This window comes from Kogia breviceps, chromosome X (assembly GCF_026419965.1).
Source record: "Kogia breviceps isolate mKogBre1 chromosome X, mKogBre1 haplotype 1, whole genome shotgun sequence".
In the NCBI taxonomy this organism is placed as follows: domain Eukaryota; kingdom Metazoa; phylum Chordata; class Mammalia; order Artiodactyla; family Physeteridae; genus Kogia; species Kogia breviceps.
The window spans coordinates 27,613,643-27,637,199 of NC_081330.1; the positions used below are offsets into that span (position 1 = coordinate 27,613,643).

The 23,557-nt window shown below is 41.9% G+C and overlaps 3 protein-coding genes across 8 annotated transcripts in view; 2 read left to right on the top strand and 1 right to left on the bottom strand.

Annotated features, from left to right (window-relative positions):
- TMEM255A (transmembrane protein 255A) overlaps positions 1-3,663 on the top strand; it is a 48,021-nt gene extending 44,358 nt beyond the window's left edge. The window contains exon 10 of one of the 2 annotated variants that reach the window (XM_059050078.2): positions 1,285-3,663. In XM_059050078.2, coding sequence (XP_058906061.1) covers positions 1,285-1,443 — 159 coding nt within the window. In that variant the 3' untranslated portion in view covers positions 1,444-3,663. The remainder of the gene's footprint in view (positions 1-1,284) is intronic. The other variant, XM_059050077.2, reaches the window with a different exon arrangement.
- A 255-nt stretch (positions 3,664-3,918) lies between these two features.
- ZBTB33 (zinc finger and BTB domain containing 33) lies at positions 3,919-20,652 on the bottom strand. The gene is made up of 3 exons (XM_059050063.2): positions 20,526-20,652; positions 12,396-12,761; positions 3,919-8,911 (listed from the first exon to the last, which is right to left on the bottom strand). Exon 3 carries the CDS (start codon positions 8,907-8,909, stop codon positions 6,891-6,893), a length of 2,019 nt encoding a protein of 672 aa, XP_058906046.1. The 5' UTR covers positions 8,910-8,911; positions 12,396-12,761; positions 20,526-20,652; the 3' UTR covers positions 3,919-6,890.
- Positions 20,653-20,789: 137 nt separating this feature from the next.
- The window catches only part of LOC131748028 (protein FAM133B-like), a 28,241-nt gene continuing 25,473 nt past the window's right edge, over positions 20,790-23,557 (top strand). The window contains exon 1 of one of the 5 annotated variants that reach the window (XR_010838622.1): positions 20,790-21,242. Coding sequence is in view for 2 of the 5 variants with exons in the window: in XM_067023361.1 (XP_066879462.1) it covers positions 20,917-21,242 (326 nt within the window). In the remaining 3 variants the exon portion in view is untranslated. The remainder of the gene's footprint in view (positions 21,243-23,557) is intronic. The other 4 variants (XM_067023361.1, XM_067023362.1, XR_010838623.1 and 1 more) reach the window with 4 other exon arrangements.

Below are 23,557 nucleotides of genomic sequence, written 5' to 3' on the forward strand. Positions count from 1 at the left end.
CCAGACAGCACTTGAACTCTTGAGAAATTTTTTGATGTAAGTGGGTCTTTTTTTTTTTTTTAATATAGCAGTTCCTCCTAGAGCTAAGGCACAACAGAAAATTGTAGTTCTGCAGCCCTGTTCGTTGGCTTACATTTGCTCTTCCTGAGAGCCTAAAACTGGCCTCCTAAAAGAGGCCTCCTGCCTCTTGCCATCCCTATAGACCCCTCCAGCCTTCAGGCCTCAGCCATGCTCCACCGCTGGAGCAAGGCAACAGTACCTACAAGATGTGACCATAGTCCTTGAAAATAGATTTTATTTTTAAAAAAAAACATGCCAAGCAGATCTTCTATGCTCCTGAAGTTAGAATACCTCCTACTTGCCAAACACTGTTCTGAGTTCTGGGAGAGAGAGTAGTGAACAAAACAGGCCAACTCTCCTTGAGCAGGAAAATCATTAGGGTCAAGGGTATACATGGGCCAGGGAAAGAGACGTGGCCGATGACTCCTAACACGCCAATTCACTGGGTATTTTTTTAACCCATATCTCGCTCCCTTCCCAAAGACTACAAAAGTTAGACAACACAGAGTCAGAATCCTCAGTGTCCCTGCAACCTGGTAGATTGCTCCTCACTCTTATCTTTATGATTCTCACCTCCACGCCTTTGTTCCTCTTTGCCCTCCAACATACCCTGCACTTTGGGGTGGTGGGCCACAGTTAAGATGAAATAGAAATTGTTGGACTTTGAGTTAGAAGACCCTGGATCCAAGAAAGCCATTTAACCTCTCTGACCTTACTTTTTGGTTTGGTTTGGTTTTGATCTGTGAGATGGGCTCTGTGATGATATATTTTTGTAGCAAAGACTTTCCCAGGTATTAATGGCTTAACCTCAAATATTCTTAAGGCCAAAACTACCTTTCTGAAGATCAGCTGGGATGCTGTTGCCATGGCTTAGGGGGTAGTTGTTGGAGGCTTGAGTTATAAACGTGGTAAAGGGAGTGATGGATTCCAGAGACGACACAGAAGTAGGAGCAACAGGGTTTGGTAACTGACTGAATGAGGGGTCCAAAGGGAGGGGTGGGGGAGGATTCCAAGGCCTCTCTGCATGAGCTCTGCAGCCTGAGTGACTGAGAGGAGGTGGGACCAGCTCAGTTGCATGCCCTCATTAACCCTGCGAGGTTTAAGAACTCTTGGTTGTTCCAAACAGAGACACACTGGGTCCATATTCATTTTAAAATAATGACTGACATTGAAGAATCGCAACCTCACTGCGTAAACTGGTGTTGTTCTATTTTGATTACACAGCATTCCAGTGTCTTTCCATCCTCCCCTCCCTCTGGACTTTCTGATGAGCCCCAGTCTGCCTCTCCTTCGCCCAGCTACATGTGGTCCTCGAGTGCTCCACCCCGATACTCTCCACCCTACTATCCGCCTTTTGAAAAGCCACCCCCTTACAGCCCCTAAAGAGGAATGTCTGCTGGCTATTGAGATTATTGTGGCTTTTGTATTTCTGCTTTAGTGGAAGTGTGTAGGGTACAAACTTTAAAGTGTGATTCTTATGCATAAAGTTTTGCAATGGCCTGCCGGGCTAAGGAAAGATAGGGAAGAAGCTTATTTGTTATCAGTGCAGAGCAGGGGTGGCTAGACTGAGCCCAGCACTTCCAAGAAGGGCAGCGCAAGGCTGGAGAGCCATCCCAGCAAGCAGCTTGTCTTGTTTGGACCTGCATTACCCTATGGCCCCGCCTCTGTGTGCAGCAGAAGTGCGGTTGCCACCTGCTTCACTGTGTGTAAATGCAGTGTTGTCCTCCGGCCGTTGGCAGATTGCCACCCTAGCACCTTGGTTGAAGCGCCTGGCTTATAGGCCCCGTCTTTCCCTACCACTAAAGTCAGTCCCTAAGGAAAATTTCCCAGATGATGGGGCTACACGGTAGTTCCAATGCAGAGAGTTCTAAGATTTTGTTTGCTTGTGTCTGGATGCTGAAAAAAGCTGCCCATGTCTTACTCCTTTCTTCTCTGTATGGTAAAAATGGCTATTGTGATCATTCAGCTCAGCTTTTGTGATTGGTACCTCCCAAAGGGAAAAGTGCAATAGTCCTTTGAGTAGTGGGGAACAGGATTGATTGTTCAAGAAGCACTGAAATACACAGAACAACACGTGAGATGTTTTAAGAGGATCTCAGTTATACATCGGGGAACTTAGGAGACAGCGGTTCTACTACATGTTGCATTTGCTGCAGGAGATACAAATCTTACGGTTAAAACTGAGTTCAAAAGTGCTAGATTAGGTTCTTGGGTCGTGTCATGATTGTTACTAATCTTTGTGACTGTTTATCTTCAAATACTGTGCTTCAATCCCAGCAAACCGCACGTATCCTGCACCCCACCCCAAAAGAATCATCTGTATTTTAATGCCACTGCTCTTATTGGTCCTTTTTTCTGTTGAGACCAATCATAACAGCGTTCAAGATTATGAAAGTGTTACAATGCTGCTTTGTCTGCAATACCTCAAATGTAGCCAACTTGACAAATTCTTAAGTGTTATTGTAGATTTAAAATCCATCTGGCACACTGTGGTAGGTATTTGTACAGTTCTTTTAATTATACATAGCTTTAAACCTCAATCTGATGAATTTAACACTTCGGCACCATGCCTTCACTTCAGAATGAACACTTTCATTGTGATCTTATGTTAACCTGAGAATCGATTGATTTAAAGGAAGATTGATAATCCTACACTTGTACAACATAAAAATATAGGGCTACAGGAGGGTACCTAATTAGACAGTTCTGCAAACACAGAACACATACAGGAAAAATTTCCAGCCAATTTCACTACCTCCCAACTTCATGGATTAGAGGTAAGCAGGCAAATGCTGGTGCTCTCATCTACCTTGTAGACACCCAGCCATCAAGAGTTACCAAGGTACAACCAGTGTGCTCACTGTTCACAGTAAATGTTTGCAAAACAGTTTCTTTCGGCATCACGACTGATGTCTCATCTGGATTTCAAATCTGAACAACTATAATCCTTTTGCGTTATATAAAGTTACTATTATTTTCTACAGTTCTGAGCATATTAAAATTCTATTGGATTTCAAAAAGGGACTAATAACCAATTGACTTACTACACAAATGTCAACTTGTAATACTCAATGAAATTTCTTGCTGTTTACACTTTACATTTTGCTTTAGTGAACGTGTATAGGTATTTAATTTTTTAAAGGCACCATCACATAGTATATCCTACATTTATCACATTTCTTAAAGTGTTAAGATTCTATGACTCATTTCTATGTATTTTTCTTACTTTACAAAGTAACTTGAAACAGTATAGATTTTGTAACACTTAATTTGAGCAGCTTCTTTTTTTAATCACATTGAACTATAAAAAGTGCATGTTACCTTAGAAAAGTTAATATTTGCTGCTTTACTCTTTTGCAAAAACATTTGCTGTAATGAAGGAATTTGTATTTCCAAAATGTACCTTGACTGCATTTTGTAATATTTACCGCTTTATTCCTAATTCTGCTTTAAAGTATTGAACTGGGCATGAAACATTAAAATATTAATCCAGAACCTATATAACTGGATATTGCTTAAAATCTGTATCACTGCCATGTTGGAAACCCAGACTGCTTTTGTGATGTTTCAAATTAATAAAACTATCCTCCTCCTTATCAACTTACATGTGTCTTCGTGGAATCAACAGAAGTATCACAGACACTCTAAAGCAAATGACAGCAGCTGACTCACTTTTGACTATTATGGTTCAAGATACAATGGGCATGCGATTAACCAACAAATAAAACCTAATGGGAAATTCTGTCATGCTGTCATCAGATATACAGTTCCAGTCTCCTGCTACAAAAACTGAAAAACAACAGAACATAAGATATATAATTTCTGAAAGAACATCTTGTAAAAAATGCACTCAAAAATCAGAATTAAAACATTTTATTTTTGCCATAAGAAGCGCTACGAACTAATATCAGGTAACGGTTAATGAAAAGTAGAACTTAAAGTCATGACAGAGAAGAGTGAACAAGTATGAACATTACACTATTGGATGGAAATGAACAAGTTTTCATATGATTGACAGAGATGAGAAAGCCAGTGCTGCTGAATTAGTATTTAAATATTTAGAATATGCACGCCTTGACAATACAAAATGCCTTCATCATTTTTACCATTTCTTTTATCTTTTTGGTACAACGGGAAAAACCCAGCATCAATTCCTCATAGTGGTTGTGTGTGGGGGATCATTACCACCAAAATGATAATCTTTTAAGATTTATTATAAAGTGAATCTTGCAAGATTGCTACAACATTTAAAAATCTTTGCTTAGTTTGAGCACTTTCATTTTCTGTCATCTCTTTTAACAAATTGCTATTTCAAAGTTCCTATCCAGAATATTTATAGGTAATTTAGCATAGGAGCAAATTTGAAGCCAACCTGAAAGGAAAAAAAGGAAGTTCAATTGCCAGAAAACTAAGTATAAAATAGGAACACCCCATGACAAGCTTTGAACAGCCTCTTGCCACAGATTTCCAACCCCATAAATACTGGGGGTGAATGGTTTTAATCCCAAAGGAGTATTCTGCATGAATTCTGAACTTTGGATATAGAGACTTGTAGAAAAACAGAAGACCCTGACATACATGCGAGTAAAAGTCTTCTGGCAAAAATACAACTTAAAGTGATTTTTCCAGTTTTCCTCCTCCTAAAAAACTCTAGAAGATACCTTCAGGAGGCAAAGTTGAAATTTCATCCTCAGAATTTACATAGAGCACAGCAGCAGCAAATAATTATATCCAGATAATTAAAAATGGATAGTTTTCCATTACAGAATTAATTCCTGGTGTGTCATAATGGCCTTGTAGAAACCACCAAGTTTTATTATGACAAACTAATTTACCTAGCAGTTAAGTCTGAAAGGACTGGAAGCTCTGCTGGTATCAGTATCATTCACACTTGTAGAAGAATTATGTCTAACTGGTAAAACAGCATTAATGAAACAAACAAATTTCCACTGAAAATATTTCAGAGTGTACCCTATAGTCAAAGAGTAATGTTATCAGTACCTACACAGAAAGGAAACAGATATTGCAATTCCAGAGATCAGACTCTTAAGTTGTAAGGTAATTTTAAAATTTCCAAGGATTAGTTTACAAAATGGTCTTAAGGTCTCAACTCACAGAACAGAAAACAGAAAGATGCACATCATTCTAATCCTTGGTAAAGCAAAGGAGTATATTATTTTTCTTTCTTCTCATATTACTGCAAATACTGATGCCTGATACCCTCAGCTACCATCTTAAGAAACACTGAAACCATTATCTTCAAGTCTAGATTACTGTCAGAAGAATGACGTATACATGAGAAATTATGATTAAAGCTTTAAGTTCAAAGTCAAGAAATAGACTATTTTCAAAAATACGTGGTTAGGAGAAAGAAAATATCTATGTTGAATTAAGAAATACTTAAGCAAGGTTACAAATGACTAATAACTATGCACAACAATCTTTTTCAGTATCTATTAATTTTCTTCCTTTGCAAAAAGTCATTTACAGAAGTTCGACAAGTCAATCCTGTTATAAATGCTAGGCTATATATTTGTTCCAACCTGCTTCCCTTTTAGTACTAGCACTTCAATAAGTTTTGACTTTATTTTCTAAGTGTTTAAATATGTGTCATTTTAAAAGGGAGAAAGGTGGTAGTTATTGTTCTCAAGATAAATGGGAATCAACAAGCCTATTTAACTTCCACGTATAGCTTCTGATTGCTATAATACTGCAGCAATTTGCAGATGGAATGGAACTTATTTTAGGAGTAAAAACCTAAAAGGTCTTGCTGAAAGGAAAACACTAGATCACTGATTCAAACTATGTCAAATAAAAACTTCCTATTAGAGATTCTAAGTAATATGAACATTTAAAAATATATGCCAGTAGCCTCCCGCCCAAAATATATAGGCGTCTCATTTATGAAATTTGTCATTTATAAAGATTTATACATAAAGATTAATTTGGTGGCTTTCAGATTCAAAATTTGAAAAATGTCATGGGAATATTTTTAACCATAACAAGCAAAAAGGAAATCTCCATTTACTTCCATTCTCTGTTGCTATAAGAGTGCAGAATTCAAAACAAATGCGATAGAACATTTCATCTCTTCCTGTCTGCACTACAGAGATTTGTTTTCCTTTAGTATTTCTGCCCACGGAAACCACATTGCAAAGGTATATATACAGTAGTCCAGCCACAGGTCTTTTCCAGACTATGGCAATAAAAGCAAGGTTTAATTCTAATTAGCTAAAACTACTTCATTCTTCAAATGAGAGATTTGTCTGCACGGCCATTTTCATGAGGGGCAGGAGGTTGCTATCCATTTGGGTTAGCAGAATACACAACCAAGCAGAGACTTATTCTGAAAATTTCCAGGACAACTTTAGAAGTTCTTGTTTACTTTTTATGCCATATACAAGACACGACACATTTATAGTCTCAATAATAAGAAAATTGAGAAGTCATCAGTAAAGTGCTAACACGGAAGGGGAAAGTTGCAAGATATACTAGGGTATGCTAATAACTCCAGTTATTTTCAAAGAACATTCAGACTGCTTCAAATTCTATTCAGGAAACTATCTCTCCAAGCTTTTTTTTCTTTTTGCCTCTTTTAAATGTGCTGAAAGCTAACTATAAAAATGGATACTTGGGGGGAAAAACTTCTCAATCTCTATTCAAACTTTCAGAATAATTTGCTTCTAAAAAATTATCAACAAATAATCCAACTAGACTACCTTCAGATGACATGGCAGATCAAATCAACTTGTTTTCACCTTTGTTTTACAGGTCTTCTGAAAGCCCTGACCCTTAATCCAAACCAAAATTTTCTGATATTTCAAAGGAGTTCAATAAGATTCTGGTATTATAAATTCAAACTCAGTACTGCCATCTGTTACATTCTGTTTAAAAATTGAATCATTTTCCTGCTGAATAAAAATATCTTCCCAGGTCATTGGCTTGTTCTGAGGAGTAGATGTGGTCCCTACTGGAGGTTCTTTCCCAGCATCAACCTTATACCCAATACCATCATCCTTCATGACAGGCATGGTGCCTGACTTATCAGAAAGGTATGCATATTGTCTGATCTGTAAAGACCTGCATGGATGTAAACGATAAAGCTTTGAGTCTCCAGAAGGATCTTGACTATGAACTGACTTTATGTGTGAAGACATAAACTGATAGTTGATGAAAGACTTGCCACAGGCCAAACACTGATACCTTCTCTCCCCTGTGTGATGAATTTCATGCTTTGTGCGATATTCTGCAAGAGGAAATACCTTCTCACAGTAACGGCAAGGATACTTCTTCTCCCAAGAATGAATGTTAAAATGTCTCCGCAAGCTTGTCAGACAGACATATGACCTTTTGCATACAATACAGATATAATAGACCCTTCCATCTACTATTAACTCATAGTGATCATCATGTTTTACCTTCATACGTTTATTTGCCGTCTCACTGCTAGATGTTTTTGGTATCTCATTCTCAAGTCTGGCCTCCCCTTCGTCAGGGTCATCTTTGACAGGGATCACTATATCATAAGTATCTTCACCAATATTTGCATAAACCTTGCAACCCGTCGACAAGCCTTCAATTTCAGTAGCTGTATCTAAAGTAATAATCTTCTGACCCTCCATTAGATGTTTAGATCCTAAACCTGGATCATTAGTGTTTCTAGTAATTATATCTGAAATTTTTAAAGAATTAGAAAGTGGCTCTTGCAGAAGTGTAGGAATCTGCATCTTCTGTATCAACGATCCATCAAAAGCGGTATTTGGGGGGATCTCAGCCTGTGGGACCAAAGATGTATTACTGACCGCCGAGTCTGGACTGGAGCTAATAGTGTCATCATCATCATCTATAATTTCCTCCTCCTCCTCTTCATTGGCCTTGTTTCCTGTTAAAACAGCACTGTTTGGTGGCTGCTGATTCTGCACAAGTACATTGATTGAAGGAGACATATGATTTGGAAGTGAAGAACTGACATTTGGTGGTGTAGTAAGTGATGTCTGATTTAACAAAATGATGTTGGGAGTCAGATGTGTTGGGGCCGAAGATACCAACAATTTTTCACTTCCTTGTGTTTGGTTCAGAGTTGCCTGATTCACGGAAGTAGGAAGTTTCTGAGTAGGTGTGATATTTGTTAAAGGGGGAGAGCTATTGCTCACACAAGGTGCAACATCTGAAATAGCAACAGAGCCTGGGTTAGGCTGGACCTCTGCCACTGTATTGGTACTCGGCAAAGTCTCCTTTGCAGGCAGAATCTCAGAGCAGAAAATGACGTCATCGTCATCATCATCTGAATCGGTAACAATGATCTTTTTCATCTCATAATCTTCAGCAGATAAGGAAAAAGACTCTGTTATAATTGGCATTATAGTGGCCCCATTTTCTTGGGCTTCATCTTTTGATTTTTGTATTTCAAGGTTCTTGTCACTAGAACCAGGAGGTAAGGTTTCTGCATTACCATCCTGAGCTGTACCTGAGATGCTTTTAACCTGTGACAACGGGACACCAAGCTCTGCTATAAATTTAACTCCTAATAACTGCCCTGATTTAATTAACTCATCAAGTAAATCTGATCTAACACGAACAATTTTAGAACTATATATATAATTGAGAATTTCTGCAAAGATCTCTGCTCTTATAAAGCTGAGTTCAACAACTTGCCCAGCAACTGAGAAGAGCTGATGGAAGTAAGTACTAGAAGCTGAAAGGATGTTCCTGTGGGCTCGGAATTTTCGGTCTTCCACAATAACGGTAACATCACAGAAGAGTCCATGGCCACGTTGCTCATTCAAGGAGTTCAGCAGACTGCCAGAGTATTGAATGTCTGTAGCAGAAATCAGTTTTCTACTCTCCATGCCTGTAAGAGAAAGGGAGGGGGAGGATGGGAGATTAGGAAAGAAAGACAAAAGCACTTCATCATTCAGAATTTCAGCTACAGCATCATTAACTAGTTTATTGGAGTTTTACCCAAAGTTTGGCATAACTTTTTGGTTTTTATATAAATTATTCTTATAGGCTGGTTTTGGGACCACATGTCAAATCTCATGACTTTCCCCTGAGAAGAGACAAGCAAGTTTTAAATTGATCTACAGATGTGAACATTAATCTCTTCCTTTGAATCTTAGATACATGCATCACCACTAAGCTATTTTTAAAGACTAAAATTAATTTTCTTAGTTCCAATTTTGGATTTTCTCCTCAAGAAGAGTGAAGAGTTAATTTTTTTTTGCGGTACGCGGGCCTCTCACCGTTGTGGCCTCTCCCGTTGCAGAGCACAGGCTCCGGACGCGCAGGCTCAGCGGCCATGGCTCACGGGCCCAGCCGCTCCTCCGCGGCATGTGGGATATTCCCGGACCGGGGCATTAACCTGCGTCCCCTGCATCGGCAGGTGGACTCTCAACCACTGCGCCACCAGGGAAGCCCTGAAGAGTTAATTTTTAACTGTCTTAAAACTTTAAGAAAAATCTTCATCATGAACACATAAAAGTTATTTCACCTGTAAATGAATGTTTTGAATGTCAGAAAAGCTTGGTGTGTGCAACACTGAGTCCAAAATATGTAGTCTTCCTAAATTTTAACTTATCTTTAAGAACATATTCAACAGCTATTCCCTGCAGCCAGTGACTAAATCAGAATTTATAAACACTGGCAATTATTACCTCTATTATTTTTCTATTCTTATTTTGATTGGGATGCTTCATCTGGATAAACTATGAAAGACCTTTCTTACCCTCTCCTCTTTCTTCTTCCCCTTGCCACTTCCCCTCACCTGCCTACCCTTACAATCTCCAGAGGTGGAATGTTAAACAGAGTGCCAAATGAAGTCAACAGATGCTGTTGTGAAAAAATAAAACAAAGGAAAAGAAAAGTTTACTATTTCTTAAAGCTCATTTGCATGAAAACACATTGATATGAGAACTTTCTTCACACCAAATGAACTAGTGAAAATGAAGATATAAACTTACTGGAACAGAGCAGACATCACTCTAGAAAAAAGGGGAGGGGGACTGTCAATAAATAGTATTGCTGTGTACCACCCCCAAAACAATTTTTGGCACTTTGCAGAAGATATATCCAGCAACAATGACACAGAATTTAAATAAATAAATAAATAAATACATGTATATATAATTAAAAATTAGTTGACCTGAGAAAACCATAATTCAAAAGAGTCATGCATCACAATGTTCATTGCAGCTCTATTTACAATAGCCACGACATGGAAGCAACCTAAGTGTCCATCGACAGATGAATGGATTAAGAAGATGTGGCACATATATACAATGGAATATTACTCAGCCATAAAAAGAAACAAATTGAGTTATTTGTAGTGAGGTGGATGGACCTAGAGTCTGTCATACAGAATGAATTAAGTCATAACGGGAAAAACAAAAACTGTATGCTGACACATATATATGGAATCTAAAAAAAAAATGGTTCTGGGCTTCCCTGGTGGCGCAGTGGTTGAGAGTCCGCCTGCCGATGCTGGAGACGCGGGTTCGTGCCCCGGTCCAGAAGGATTCCACATGCCGCGGAGTGGCTGGGCCCGTGAGCCATGGCTGCTGCGCCTGCGCGTCCGGAGCCTGTGCTCCGCAACGGGAGAGGCCACAACAGTGAAAGGCCCGCGTTCCGCCAAAAAAAAAAAAAAAAGGTTCTGATGAACCTAGGGGCAGGACAGGAATAAAGACGCAGACGTAGATAATGGACTTGAGGACACGGGGAGAGGGAAGGCTAAGCTGGGATGAAGTGAGAGAGTGGCATGGACATATACACACTACCAAATAGATAGCTAGTGGGAAGCAGCCGCATAGCACAGGGAGATCAGCTCTGTGCTTTGTGACCACCTAGAGGGGTGGGATAGGGAGGGTGGGAGGGAGACGCAAGAGGGAGGAGATATGTGGATATATGTATATGTATAGCTGATTCACTTTGCTGTACAGCAGAAACTAAACATTGTAAAGCAATTATACTCCAATAAAGATGTTAAAAAATAATAAAATAAAATAAAATAGATAAGCGGGGGAAAAATTAGTTGATAAGTACTTTTGGTAAAGAAACACTTTTTATTGCTAATATTCTTTCTCTTTAGAGTTACCAAAATAGTACCACTGTCACAGTTGTTAAGTTATATACACGTGGAAGACAGGGCGTCTCAAATATCTTCTAAATTTTTCAAAATAATAGCTTAAAAACAAAAAATAGGAAAAAACGTCTAGAAATCAAGGATTTACAACATCATGTTATAAGGCATTGCTTGTTAACGGTACCAAGGAATTCCAGGTTACCATAAAGGCATTCATCAGAAAGGGTGACCTTTGGACAGCGAGCCAGCAACCTGGGCTTCCGAAATATGGGGATTTCTACACAAGTCCCTTTTCAGGGGATAGATAGGTTTTCTGAATACGGTCCCACTATTTTTGTCGTTTGCAAATGGGTGTTCCCAATGGGGGAATGATTTAAATGTACGTGTCCAGGTGACACCGGGACTTGGTTTCATTTTGTTGTTTAGGTTTCCTCCTCTTCCCTGTTAAGGTGGACCCAGGAACAGCACAAATCGGTCTGAACCCACCCCGACCAAGATTTGCGACCCGGCTGTGGAAAAGCCGTTCCTCATTCCTGTGAGACAAATCCTTGACCGAGGGCAGGTGAAGGTGGGAAAGAGAAACACCACCCGCGAGACTGAAACAACCGACACGCGGCTCCCTGCGGCAGCTGAACCCCATCTTCCTCCCTCCACCCCCTCTTCCCATTCGCACCCGGCCGGCTGCAACCGAGGTTTTTAACCCCTATTCACGCAGAAAAGAAGCTTCTCGCAAATACAGATGGAGGTCCAGCCAGCACAGTCAGGGCGGGGGTAGTAAGGCGAGGCGAGCCGGGGAAAGTAGAAGGTGGCGAACCGGAGGGTGGGGTGTTGGGAGGGGATGAGGCCAAGCAGGCGGCATTGTTATGCCCTGGGAAGGGGACGGAAGGGGAGGATGGGCCAGGCTGAAAAGCTCCAAATCAAAGTAAGGGCTAGGAGGGGGAAAGAGGCGCAAAAAGGCAGGCAGAGGGGCGAGGAAAACGCCGAGCGGTTCTCCGCCGTGGGCTCCCCACGCTCCGGGCCTACCCCGGGCGCCGGCAGCCCCTCGGCCTCTGACGGCGGAGGGGACCGCGCCGCGGCCCTCCCGGTTCGTCCCCTCCTTCGCTCCCGGGCCCACACAAAGAAAGGGCCGGAGGAGCAGAGCCTCCGTCTCCGCCGCTTCCTGGTTCAAGTGAGGAGAAAGCGAAGGCAGGCGCGGCCCAGGGACGGAGGAAGCAGGCGCGATCCCTCGCCCCCTCCCGGGTCGCGGCCGGCTCCTCACCTGCTTCCCGGCGCCGCAGCTTCTCGTCGTCGGGCCGCGCGGAAGGGTGGGAGTCCTCCAACAACCAGAAGCCGGACTCCACGGCGACTCGGCTCCTTCTTTAAACGTCGCTCCAGTCTTGCTCGACGTCGACGCGGCTACCGCCTCCCGCCGCCACCGCTGCCACAGCTGCCCCAAGCCGCCGACAGAGGGCACCGCGCGGGGGCGAAGCGCCGAAGGCAAAGGCGCCCTCCTCTTCCGAGTGCGGTTCGGCTCTTTCCGGAAGGGCCCGAGCGCTAGGCCGCCCCGCTTCGGCGCCCCACTCCGCCTTCGGCTCCTTCCGCAGGGGGCGGAGGAAGACTGGGAAGTACCGGGAGAGCTCGGCCCCTTCCGGAGGGCGAAAGGGTGGGAAAAAGGAAAGGGAAAGATGGGGTAATGCGGTCACAAACGGTTGGGATGCGAGGGAAGTTAGTCGCTTTCATCTACGTTCAGTGTAAGCTTCTAGGGAGTAAAAACTTTGAGAGACTAGACGGGTTTCATTTCTTTTGAAAGTTTGCAACTGCTCTATTTAATAGCCTGTTAGATGATAAACCACCTTGAAATATAATCAGAATAAATATAATCAAACAATGTATCGACTCATTATGATTTATGATAATCCAAGTTCTAGGATAACACGATAACAACTGCATTATAATATCTACTTTGAGGAAATAAATTCAGTTTTTGGACAAGTACTAGCTTCTTAACTGAATACTAAATGATGCAACACTATGTTAATTCCTTCATTTCAACTATCGTTTTCTGACCACCTGTTTGATCTGTACCAAATCTTATGTTAGGTTCTGTGCAATACAAAAATGAATAAACCAAGGTCTCTACCTTTTCAAAGAGCTCAGTAGATAGATACTCAAACATCGACAATATATTTTTAAGGTACAGAACACAGAGAAAGGAGTAGCAAACTGAATTTGAGCTGCATCTTGAAAGATAAATAATATTAACACTTGCATTGTTAATTTATTATTATTATTTTTTTTATTTATTTTTTTTTTTGCGGTATGCGGGCCTCTCACTGTTGTGGCCTCTCCCGTTGCGGAGCACAGGCTCCGGACGCGCAGGCCCAGCGGCCATGGCTCACGGGCTCAGTTGCTCCGCGGCATGTGGGATCTTCCCGGACCAGGGCACGAACCCGTGTCTCCTGCATCGGCAGGCGGATTCTCAACCACTGCGCCACCAGGGAAGCCCTATTATTTTTATTTACACAGCATTTCCTCCTCAGAGGGCTTTACTGTCTGACACATAGTAGGTGTTCAATAATTGTTTAGTGAATGAATATATGAATGAGTTGTGGTAATTTAAAAAACTCTTCTGGTAATACACTTCCAACTGAGTACCATGATGAATGAAGCAATGGGATGGGTATTTGGAGAGCAAAATATTTCCCTTTAGGCTGGTCATTGATCATATTCAACTAAAGAACAAAATAGCAGCATTTTCTTCAACAATTAGAGCCATTCATTACCTTCATTTTCTTTAAAAAAATGTATAGGATAATATTGCATCAGTTTCCAAAAACTTGAATTGGCACTTATTTACCATTCAGTTGGAATGTCCACCAGGATATTCCAGAATAAAAACAGATCTACTAACTATCTCTAATTGTCTTCAACATAAAATCAGACAAAGGGCTTCCCTGGTGGCACCGTGGTTGAGAGTCTGCCTGCCAATGTGGGGGACACGGGTTCGAGCCCTGGTGTGGGAGGATCCCACATGCCGCGGAGAAACTAGGCCCGTGAGCCACAACTACTGAGCCTGCGCGTCTGGAGCTTGTGCTCCGCAACAAGAGAGGCCGCGACAGTGAGAGGCCCGCGCACCGCGATGTAGAGTGGCCCCCGCTTGCCGCAACTAGAGAAAGTCCACGCACAGAAACGAAGACCCAACACAGCCAAAAATAAATAAATAAATAAAATTTTAAAAAATCAGACAAAGATGTCATCATCTATCGATCTCTCATCTATTCTACATTCTCTTCAATAAGGTAAAGCCACATAGCATAACATCAAAGTAGTGCAATGCAGCTGTATTTTCACATGGAGATAAGAAATCCAAATGAAATTCCTTAGGCATTTCTCCAAGGTTTGGTATTGTGGGAAAACAATCTATGTGGGAATTACTGCATTATTAGTTTTTTTTTTTAAATAAATTTATTTTTTTATTGTTGGCTGTGTTGGGTCTTTGTTTCTGTGTGAGGGCTTTCTCCAGTTGCGGCAAGCGGCGGCCACTCTCCATCGTGGTGCGCGGGCCTCTCACTGTCGTGGCCCCTCCCGTTGCGGAGCACAGGCTCCAGATGCGCAGGCTCAGTAGTTGTGGCTTACGGGCCTAGCCGCTACGTGGCATGTGGGATCTTCCCAGACCAGGGCTCAAACCCATGTCCCCTGCATTGGCAGGCAGATTCTCAACCACTGCACCACCAGGGAAGCCCCGCATTGTTAGTTTTTGATTATGCCTTAAAATTATGAAAGTTTTATTGTTTAATATAGAAACATTTCATGGAAAATAGGAGTGCGCTGTTGTAAAAGAAACTAAGACAGATGGTAGTATTTTCCTGGTAACTGAGCACTTAACAAAACTAGTTAGCAGATTAATGACCATTTTTCTGAGTCATCCTCCTTCAAAATTTAGTAGCAAAAGAAAAAATTTAGGAAATAAGAAAAAGTATATTTTGAAAGTTTAGGATCTATTTATCTTTCAGTAGCTTAGTTGACTAAAACTAAAATGAGACATTTCTTTGAAATACAGATCACAGTGGCAGTAGCTGCCACTCTTGATATCAGATGTGTGTTGGTTACCTCTCAGTAAATTGTAAGATGCAATACATTTTCTTTTGCACCAGCACCAACAGCACCAAGGCCCCCAACAGAATTGCCTTCCCTTTGTCCCTTTCCTGAAAGGGCTTTAAAAGTGTGGAACCACAACTGAGGTATGATGAAGGCCTATTACTTCGAAGTGCAGGAAACCATCTCTTCCCTTCTGTCCATGTCGCTCAGCCCCTAACTCAGCAAAAACTAAGCTAAAATTTAAAAGCTGCCTATAACCCATGCACCTAAGGTCAATTAATCTATGACAAAAGAGGCAAGAATACACAATGGAGAAAAGACAGTCTCTTCAACAAGTGGTGTTGGGAAAGCTGGACAGCTACATGTAAATCAGTGAAATTAGAACACTCCCTCACACCATATATAAAAACAAACTCAAAATGGTTAAAAAACCTAAATGTAAGACATGACACCATAAAACTCCTAGAAAGGAATATAGGTGAAACATTCTTTGACATAAATTGTAGCAATATTTTCTTAGCTCAGTCTCCCAAGGCAAAAGAAATAAAAGCAAAAATAAACAAATGGGACCTAATCAAACTTAAAAGTTTATGCACAGCAAAGGAAACCATCAACAAAACTAAAAAGAATGGGAGAGGGCTTCCCTGGTGGTGCAGTGGTTGAGAATCCGCCTGCCGATGCAGGAGACACGGGTTCGTGCCCTGGTCCGGGAGGATCCCACATGCCGCGGAGCGGCTGGGCCCGTGAGCCATGGCCGCTGAGCCTGCGCGTCCGGAGCCTGTGCTCCGCAATGGGAGAGGCCACAACAGTGAGAGGCCCGCATACCGCAAAAAAAAAATTAAAAAATAAAAAATAAATAAAAAAAAATAAAAAGAATGGGAGAAAATATTTTCAAACAATGCAACTGACAAGGAGTTAATATCCAAAATATTAAAACAACTCATACAACTCAATATCCAAAAAACAAACAACCCAATCAAAAACATGGGCAGAACACCTAAATAGACATTTTCCCAAAGAAGACATACAGATGGCCAATAGGCACAAAAAAAGATGCTCAACATCACTAATTATTAGAGAAATGCAAATCAAAACCACAATGACATAACACCTCACACCAGTCAGGATGGCTGTCATCAAAAAGTCTACAAATAATAAATGATGGAGAAGGTGTGGAGAAAAGGGAATCCTCCTACACTGTTGGTGAGAATGTAAATTGATGCAGCCACTACGGAAAACAGTATGGAGGTTCCTTAAAAAACTAAAAATAGAACTACTATGTGATCTAGCAATTTCACTCCTGGGTATATATCGGGAAAAAAGCAAAAACTCTAAGTCAAAAAGATACACGCACCCCAATGTTCATAGCAGCACTATTTACAAAAGCCAAGACATGGAAGCAATCTAAGTGCCCATCAACTGATGATTGGCTTAGAGATGTGGTGTATATATACAATGGAATATTATTACCCAGCCATAAAAAAGATGGAAATATTGCCATTTGCAGCAACATGGATGGACCTAGAGAGTATTATGCTTAGTGAAATAAATCAAAGACAAATACTATATGTATCACTTATATATGGAATCTAAAAATAATACAGATGAATCTATATACAAAACAGAAACAGACTCACAGGCATAGAAAACAAACTCATGGTTACCAAAGGGTAGAGGGAGAGGGGGAGGGACAAACTGGGAGTATGGGATTAACAGATGCACACTACCATGTATAAAATAGATAAGCAACAAGGATTTCCTGCATAACACAGGGAACAATACTCAATATCTTATAATAACCTGTAATGGAAAATAATCTGAAAAAATTAATATATATATCACTGAATCACTTTGTTGTACACTTGAAACTAACACAATATTGTAAATCAACTATACTTCAAATTTTAAAAAAAAGAATTTAAAAAGAAAAAAGTTACCTATAATTAAAGGGGATCCAATGATCAGGAAAGGAATTTTTTGGTAGGAAAAGCAGAGCAGACCAAGAAATCTGAGTGGCCTTAACAGCTGCTTTTGGGACAAGGTCTTTGGAAAGTTTCATTAATTTTCTGTTTCTCAACAAGTTATTTCACCTTTCACTTTCTTTTTATCTTCAGGCTTAACCCTACTTCAAACAACGTAGTAGCTTTTAAAGACAAGAACCTTTATCAAATGGATTTGGAGGTATCAATTGTTTGACATTCTAAAAAGATTTTTGATTGGCTGATAATGGAATCAGGTTTTATAACCATGTGTCAGTGTTTGCTTGCCTTTGCCGTTTTTGAACTTAATTATGAATTCCATGAGGCTAGCAACTGTCCTCTCCTGTGTTAAAATGTCAAGAATCTTGTGGATGCTTAATATATATTAATTGATGATGATAAAAGATAAAAAACCGGGACTTCCCTGGTGGCGCAGTGGTTAAGAATCTGCCTGCCAAAGTAGGGGACACAGGTTCGAGCCCAGGTCTGGGAAGATCCCACGTGCCGCGGAGCAACTAAGCCTGTGCGCTACAACTACTGAGCCTGCGCTCCAGAGACCGCGAGCCACAAGTACTGAGCCCGCGTGCCACAACTACTGAAGCCCACGCGCCTAGAGCCAATGCTCTACAATAAGAGAAGCCACCTCAATGAGAAGTCCGCGCACCGCAACGAAGAGTAGCCCCAACTCGCCTCAACTAGAGAAAGCCCACGTGCAGCAACGAAGACCCAACGCAGCCAACAATAAATAAATAAATTTTAAAAAAGATATAAAAGGGCATTCATTCAGTCCTAGAGCCCTTCCACTGAGTTATGCTTAGCTACACAGATTTAGTAAGGTCACTACACAAGTATAAAAAGAAACTACAGGGCTTCCCTGGTGGCGCAATGGTTGAGAGTCCGCCTGCCGATGCAGGGAACGCGGGTTCGTGCCCCGGTCCGGGAAGATCCCACATACCGCGGAGCGGCTGGGCCCGTGAGCCATGACCGCTGAGCCTGTGCGTCCGGAGCCTGTGCTCCGCAATGGGAGAGGCCACAACAGTGAGAGGCCCGCGTACCACAAAAAAAAAAAAAAAAAAAAAAGAAACTACAGTCAGGTATAGTGGAAAAAAGAGACAGGCAGATGTGAGCGGGTTGAGATTCTGGTACTCCCACTTAGCTGTGTGACCTTGAGCCTGATTCTTCATATGTAAAATAGAGATAATAATACCTTCCCATAGAGTTGTTTTGAGGATTAAATGAGTTAACTACCGATAGTGTCAAACTGCTTACAGTTTCCAAAATATGACGTGCTGTTTACTGCTTTCATGTCTGTTCCTGGAACCCCGAGCCTGTAATAACCATTCCTTTTGTATTCACACTGTGCCTCTCCTGTTGTTTGGCAAGTGCCTGGTGTTCAAGAAGGACACAACTCAAACACTAACATGTTTGTGAAGCCTGCCTTAATGGTAGATGATAGACAGATATGGTTACTTAATATTGAATGAATGAGTGTCTGGAACCTAGTAAGTGCTAAATATATGTTTGCTTTTTCATCACTCTCCCCTTTTCTGCTTTATCCCAACAATTCTCTCTTTAAGTGACTTGTTTGATACGGCTGATTCTCCTTTTCTTCTAAAAACCTTCTAAAGTCAATTGGATAGGGATATATAACCCTCCTACTGAGAAAGAGGAAGTGGATATTGCCGACAATAGTACAATCTACCCCCCAAAAGCAAAAGGTAGCTTATTTCGAATATGAAAAAAGTTGAGAGAATATACTACAAATGTGTCCTTTGTGAAAAATTACTTGGCAATATGAAATCAAATCTGATAAGAAATGAGTCAAAATGAAGAATTAAGAATGGACATTTTGCAGTACGCCAGTCTATGTAAATGGAGGACTAAGACCAAAGAACAAGGTTATGAATATGTGATAGAATGAAACCATTATAAACCCTGACACAATAAAAATCCATTCATTCATTTGTTCATTAAATACATATCACTTAGTACCTACTCCATGCCAGGCAATGCTCTACACACTGTGGATACAACCATCATCAAGATGAAGTCTCAGTCTTCATGAAACTTAGATTCTAGTGGGAGAGACATACAGTAAACATATTATCTAAATATATAACATAATATCAGATAGTAATGAGTGCTATGAAGAAAAATAAATAGCATAAAGGGGGAGAGAATAATGAGGGTGCTATTGTAAATAGTGTGGTCAGGGACGACCTGTTTGACAAGATGATAGATGAGCAAAGAACGGAATGAACTAAGGGAAAGAGCCATGCAAATATCTGGGGAAGAGCACTCTGGCAGTGGAACATGTCAATGCCCTTCAACCAAAGACCATCAGGAGCTTACTCATAGCTGACAAGTTGGGTTTATTATTCTTTGCAGGCAGGGAGAATGAACACCATAGGGAACCATGGGGTGTTTCAGTAAGAGAATGTTAGAAAGAACCTACTATAGTATTTGAGAGATTTACGGGAGGGTCTAAGGAAGTGGCAGTTCGCTCTAAATCAGATGTTGTCAGAAAGCAGGGACAATTGTATGATAGGGAGGGCAGACTAGGGCAAAGATAAAGCTGTAATTGATAAAGTAGCAGTCACCCATTTTGGCCAAGAGGGAGGGTGTTTGGTGTTTTCTGGGTGGCACAGTGACTTTTTTTTTTTGTCTGTGCTTAGACAAAATTATGAAGTGGTCTTATTTCGTCTCACGCTGTCAGTCACCTCGTTACCTTGTCTTAGATTGGTGTTCTGTGAGTTTATGTCCAACGGAAGAACATGGCCTGAGCGCTAGCCAGCTTCCAGATATCAGGGGCTGCTTCCCAATCCATTTTCTCTAACAGCAAGTGAAAAGCCTTAGAATATAAGGAATAAATTTTAGAGGTGGTGGGAGAGGAGGGAGGAGGTATAATATTGGCTATCTCCTCATCTTTAGTAGAAAATAGTTAATAGTGCATTATTATTGTATGGGACATACTTATACTAAAACATTATTCATTGCTTAGCTGAAATTCAAATGTAAGCGAACCTACTGTATTTTTTTTTCTTTTTGCTAAATCTGACAACACTAAAATAAAAACACTGTCAGCTGCATAGGAAATACTTTGAATACTTGGTGCTTTATCTTCTCGTCCCACTTAGATTTTTATTTGAAATCAGGATAGACTCAGAAAAAATATGTAATTCTATTTGAGCCATTCCTATATATTCTACATGTACATAGACGCCCACATCTATGCATATATTGATATTATGTATATGTACATATGTACATACATACACACACATGAGAAACAGTAAGCATCCAATAGTATAGAATATATAACACACACGCACAGAAGGCACCTGAAAGACAAGCAGAATTGACTGTGTTGGTGATACGGCCACTCAGTGGAATCTATCTTGTGCTCTGTCTGTCATCCTTCCTTTCGGTCATTTCAAACGAGGCTGAGAAAGCCATGGTCTCCGATCCAACTTGGACCTGGCGCGCCTCCTGAGGAACCGGAAGGATGAGCGGAACCGATTGCAGCGGCGGCTTATTTACACGGATGCACACACCCCTTTCACATCGGCCACGTAGGCCTGGGGAAGGATTTTGCCGGCGTACCTGGAACGGTTTCCTCGGCTTTGGTTGGGTGGGGGAGGGTTGCGCAGCGACGCGTTCTGGGAGCCGGAGAGACTGAGATCGTCCCGGGCTCTTGAGAGTGTTACCTCTTTCGCGGCAACAATGGCTCGAGTGTCTCGCTCGCGCGGCCCGGAGTGGGAAGCGTCGCAGTTCGTCGAAGAGCCCCGAGCCCGCGGGGCGGCCGCTCTCGTTCGCACTCTTGCTCTCGGCCCGGGGACCGGAATGGCCTCGGCCATCAGCTGGGTGGCCTCAGCCGAGGCTCCCGAAACCAGCTCTGCGGCCCTGGCTTGCGGTGTCGTTCGCGAGAGCGGCCCTCGGCACCTCGGTGCGCCCCTTCCGCTTCTGCGTCCTCATCCGCTGAGCGCTGCCGCCACTCGCGCCGCTGCGGGAGCGACGAGCCGGGACCCAGCCTCCTGGACCGGGAGGAGGTGAGTGATGCGGCCGCACCTTCGCTCTGAGGAGCCCACCTGCCTTCAGAGTCTGCTTCATCTCATCCCGCTTCTGAACGATCCCAATTAAGCATTTTCTACCTTCTTTGCGCCCATTTCCATCTTTTGCTTCAGTCCACGACAGCTCCTTATTTGCTTTTTTTCTCCCTTAATTCTCACTCATCCTTGGGCCCCTTGATACGGTGCTCTGACCCCTCCACCCCCTTTCACCTCTGGTCTGGCAGAAGACATGGCCAAGGGTCCCAGACCTATTTACGTTGTGTTATCATTTGTGAGCAAGTTTTTATCCTCCACTAGACTGAGTTCGTGGAAAGGAGGAGCCCGATTTTACTCATCACAGAATTCGCAGTGCCTAGCACTTAGTAAGAGCTCAACCATTGTGTGTTGAATGAATGAACAGATTGGTTTGAGATGATAACAGGATGTGTAAGTGGAAATTCTTTGTGGGGAGTTGAGAAGGGTTCAGATTAAGGGTTTAAACTGGAGAAGAGAAAACCTTCCCCCACGACAGGATTGGATGAATGTAGGAAAAGCGATGTGCGTAATTGCAAACGGGGCTACCTTGAGAAAGGTCTTGTGAAATGGTCTCAATCTTGACCTTGAGGAATGAGGGCGGTGGTGAGATCAGTTTTCCTCTAATGAAAGTGAGTATTGGAGCGGAAAAACAGTTTAAGAAGGAAAAGTTCTAATTATTGCTGTGTAAGTATTCATACCTCCCAAGTGCCATGAATGTGTTAAAATGAGAAATTTACAAATTTACAAATTGAAATGTACAGGCATTGATGGGCAGGTTGAAATTACAACAGTTGGGAGATGTCTTGATGATTCTTTTTCTTCCAGCAGTGGGAGGTAATAAAGCATAGTAAGGAGGAAGATAGTGGCTGGATTCAGACTGCCTGAGTTTGAAGCCCTGCTTTGCCACTTAATACCTGTATAACTTTGGGTGTTGATAGTTTATCTGAGCTACTCTGTGGTATTGCTGCCTCAGCATCCATTTTGTTTGCAGGGACTAGCCCCCTCCTGTAAGCACATCCTCTAGATAGCAGCCCGTAAAATCACAAGTTCCTGATATGACTTCCCTAACAGCCCCTGTGATCTGCAGTCTCCCCTGCCTCCCAGTGCCGGTATGCTGTATGGCCCCCTTAGAGAAGACCCTCGTGGGGCTTACCAAAACCCCCGCTCTTTTGGTTTAAACTGACCAAAATGGCCCTAGCCTGGGAACCCCAAAGCACTCCACCCACAGACCGTAATAAAAGCATGTGCCCCAGGTCCTGTCACTCTCTGCACCCTATCTTGACCTCCCCATGTAACCCCTCGAGGTGTGCTGGATACTTCCTACCAGACCTGTGAGTAATAAACTACTCTATTTCAATTTCTCTTGTGGTTTTGTTGAACTTTGGCTCACCATCTGGCACCCTGTGCTCCACTTAACAAATGTTAATTTAAGGAAGTCAAAACATTGGGCAAATTACTTAACCTCTCCAAGGTACATTTCTTCACCTGTAAAAATGGGGATAAAAATAGTGCTGACATTTTTAGGGCTGTTTTAATGATTTAGTGCCTGAAACATAATACACATTAAGTTTTAGCTATTAGGGTTTCATACCTGGGAGCAGGAACAGTAAAAATAGTCCTGAGTTATATTGGAGACCTACCTCTCCAAGTTATATGTTTCAGAAAGGTCACCCACAATCTGTGTCAATCAAAAACAAAACAGGTTATTTTAGAATCCTAACCAAAAGGTGTAAGAACAGCTTGGATGAAATTTTCATTTGTGCATGTAGATGATAATTCATCTTGAGTCCAGATGAAACCAGGTAGCAGCAGGGACTGTTTTAATGGTCTCTTATTCACCCTGTTGGTGAGAGAGGTAATTCCTCCCTAGGGTTATGGGGCAGCTGAACATAGGACACTGGACACATAAGATCCACTATGCAGGGATAATCTGGAACTGCACCTGTCCCTTTGATAAAGAGGGTTGTTAGGCTAGGGGACCTTTTCTGCAGAAGCAGAGTGGGAAGGGGAATTTGCAGTTAGGCCATTGGAGGCCCTACTGGTTTCCCCAGATGTCAAGGCAGTACATAATATTGGGCCTTAATTTTAGGCCCTACACCACAAGGACCGTGTGTCTTTACAATGTGGCAGGCATCATTGGCCCCTATACTTATATATTCCAAGGGCTGTTATTTGTATGTTTACTTTTAGATTATCTGCTTCTGGAACTGGGTGACCCTCTGAGTCCAAATCTGCAGTTATAATACCTTTTCCCTTGAATAAAGAAGTAAAAAATAATT

Excerpts from the sequence above, each read along its gene's own strand:
- ZBTB33 (XM_059050063.2), bottom strand. The coding sequence starts at position 8,909 with ATGGAGAGTAGAAAACTGATTTCTGCTACAGACATTCAATACTCTGGC.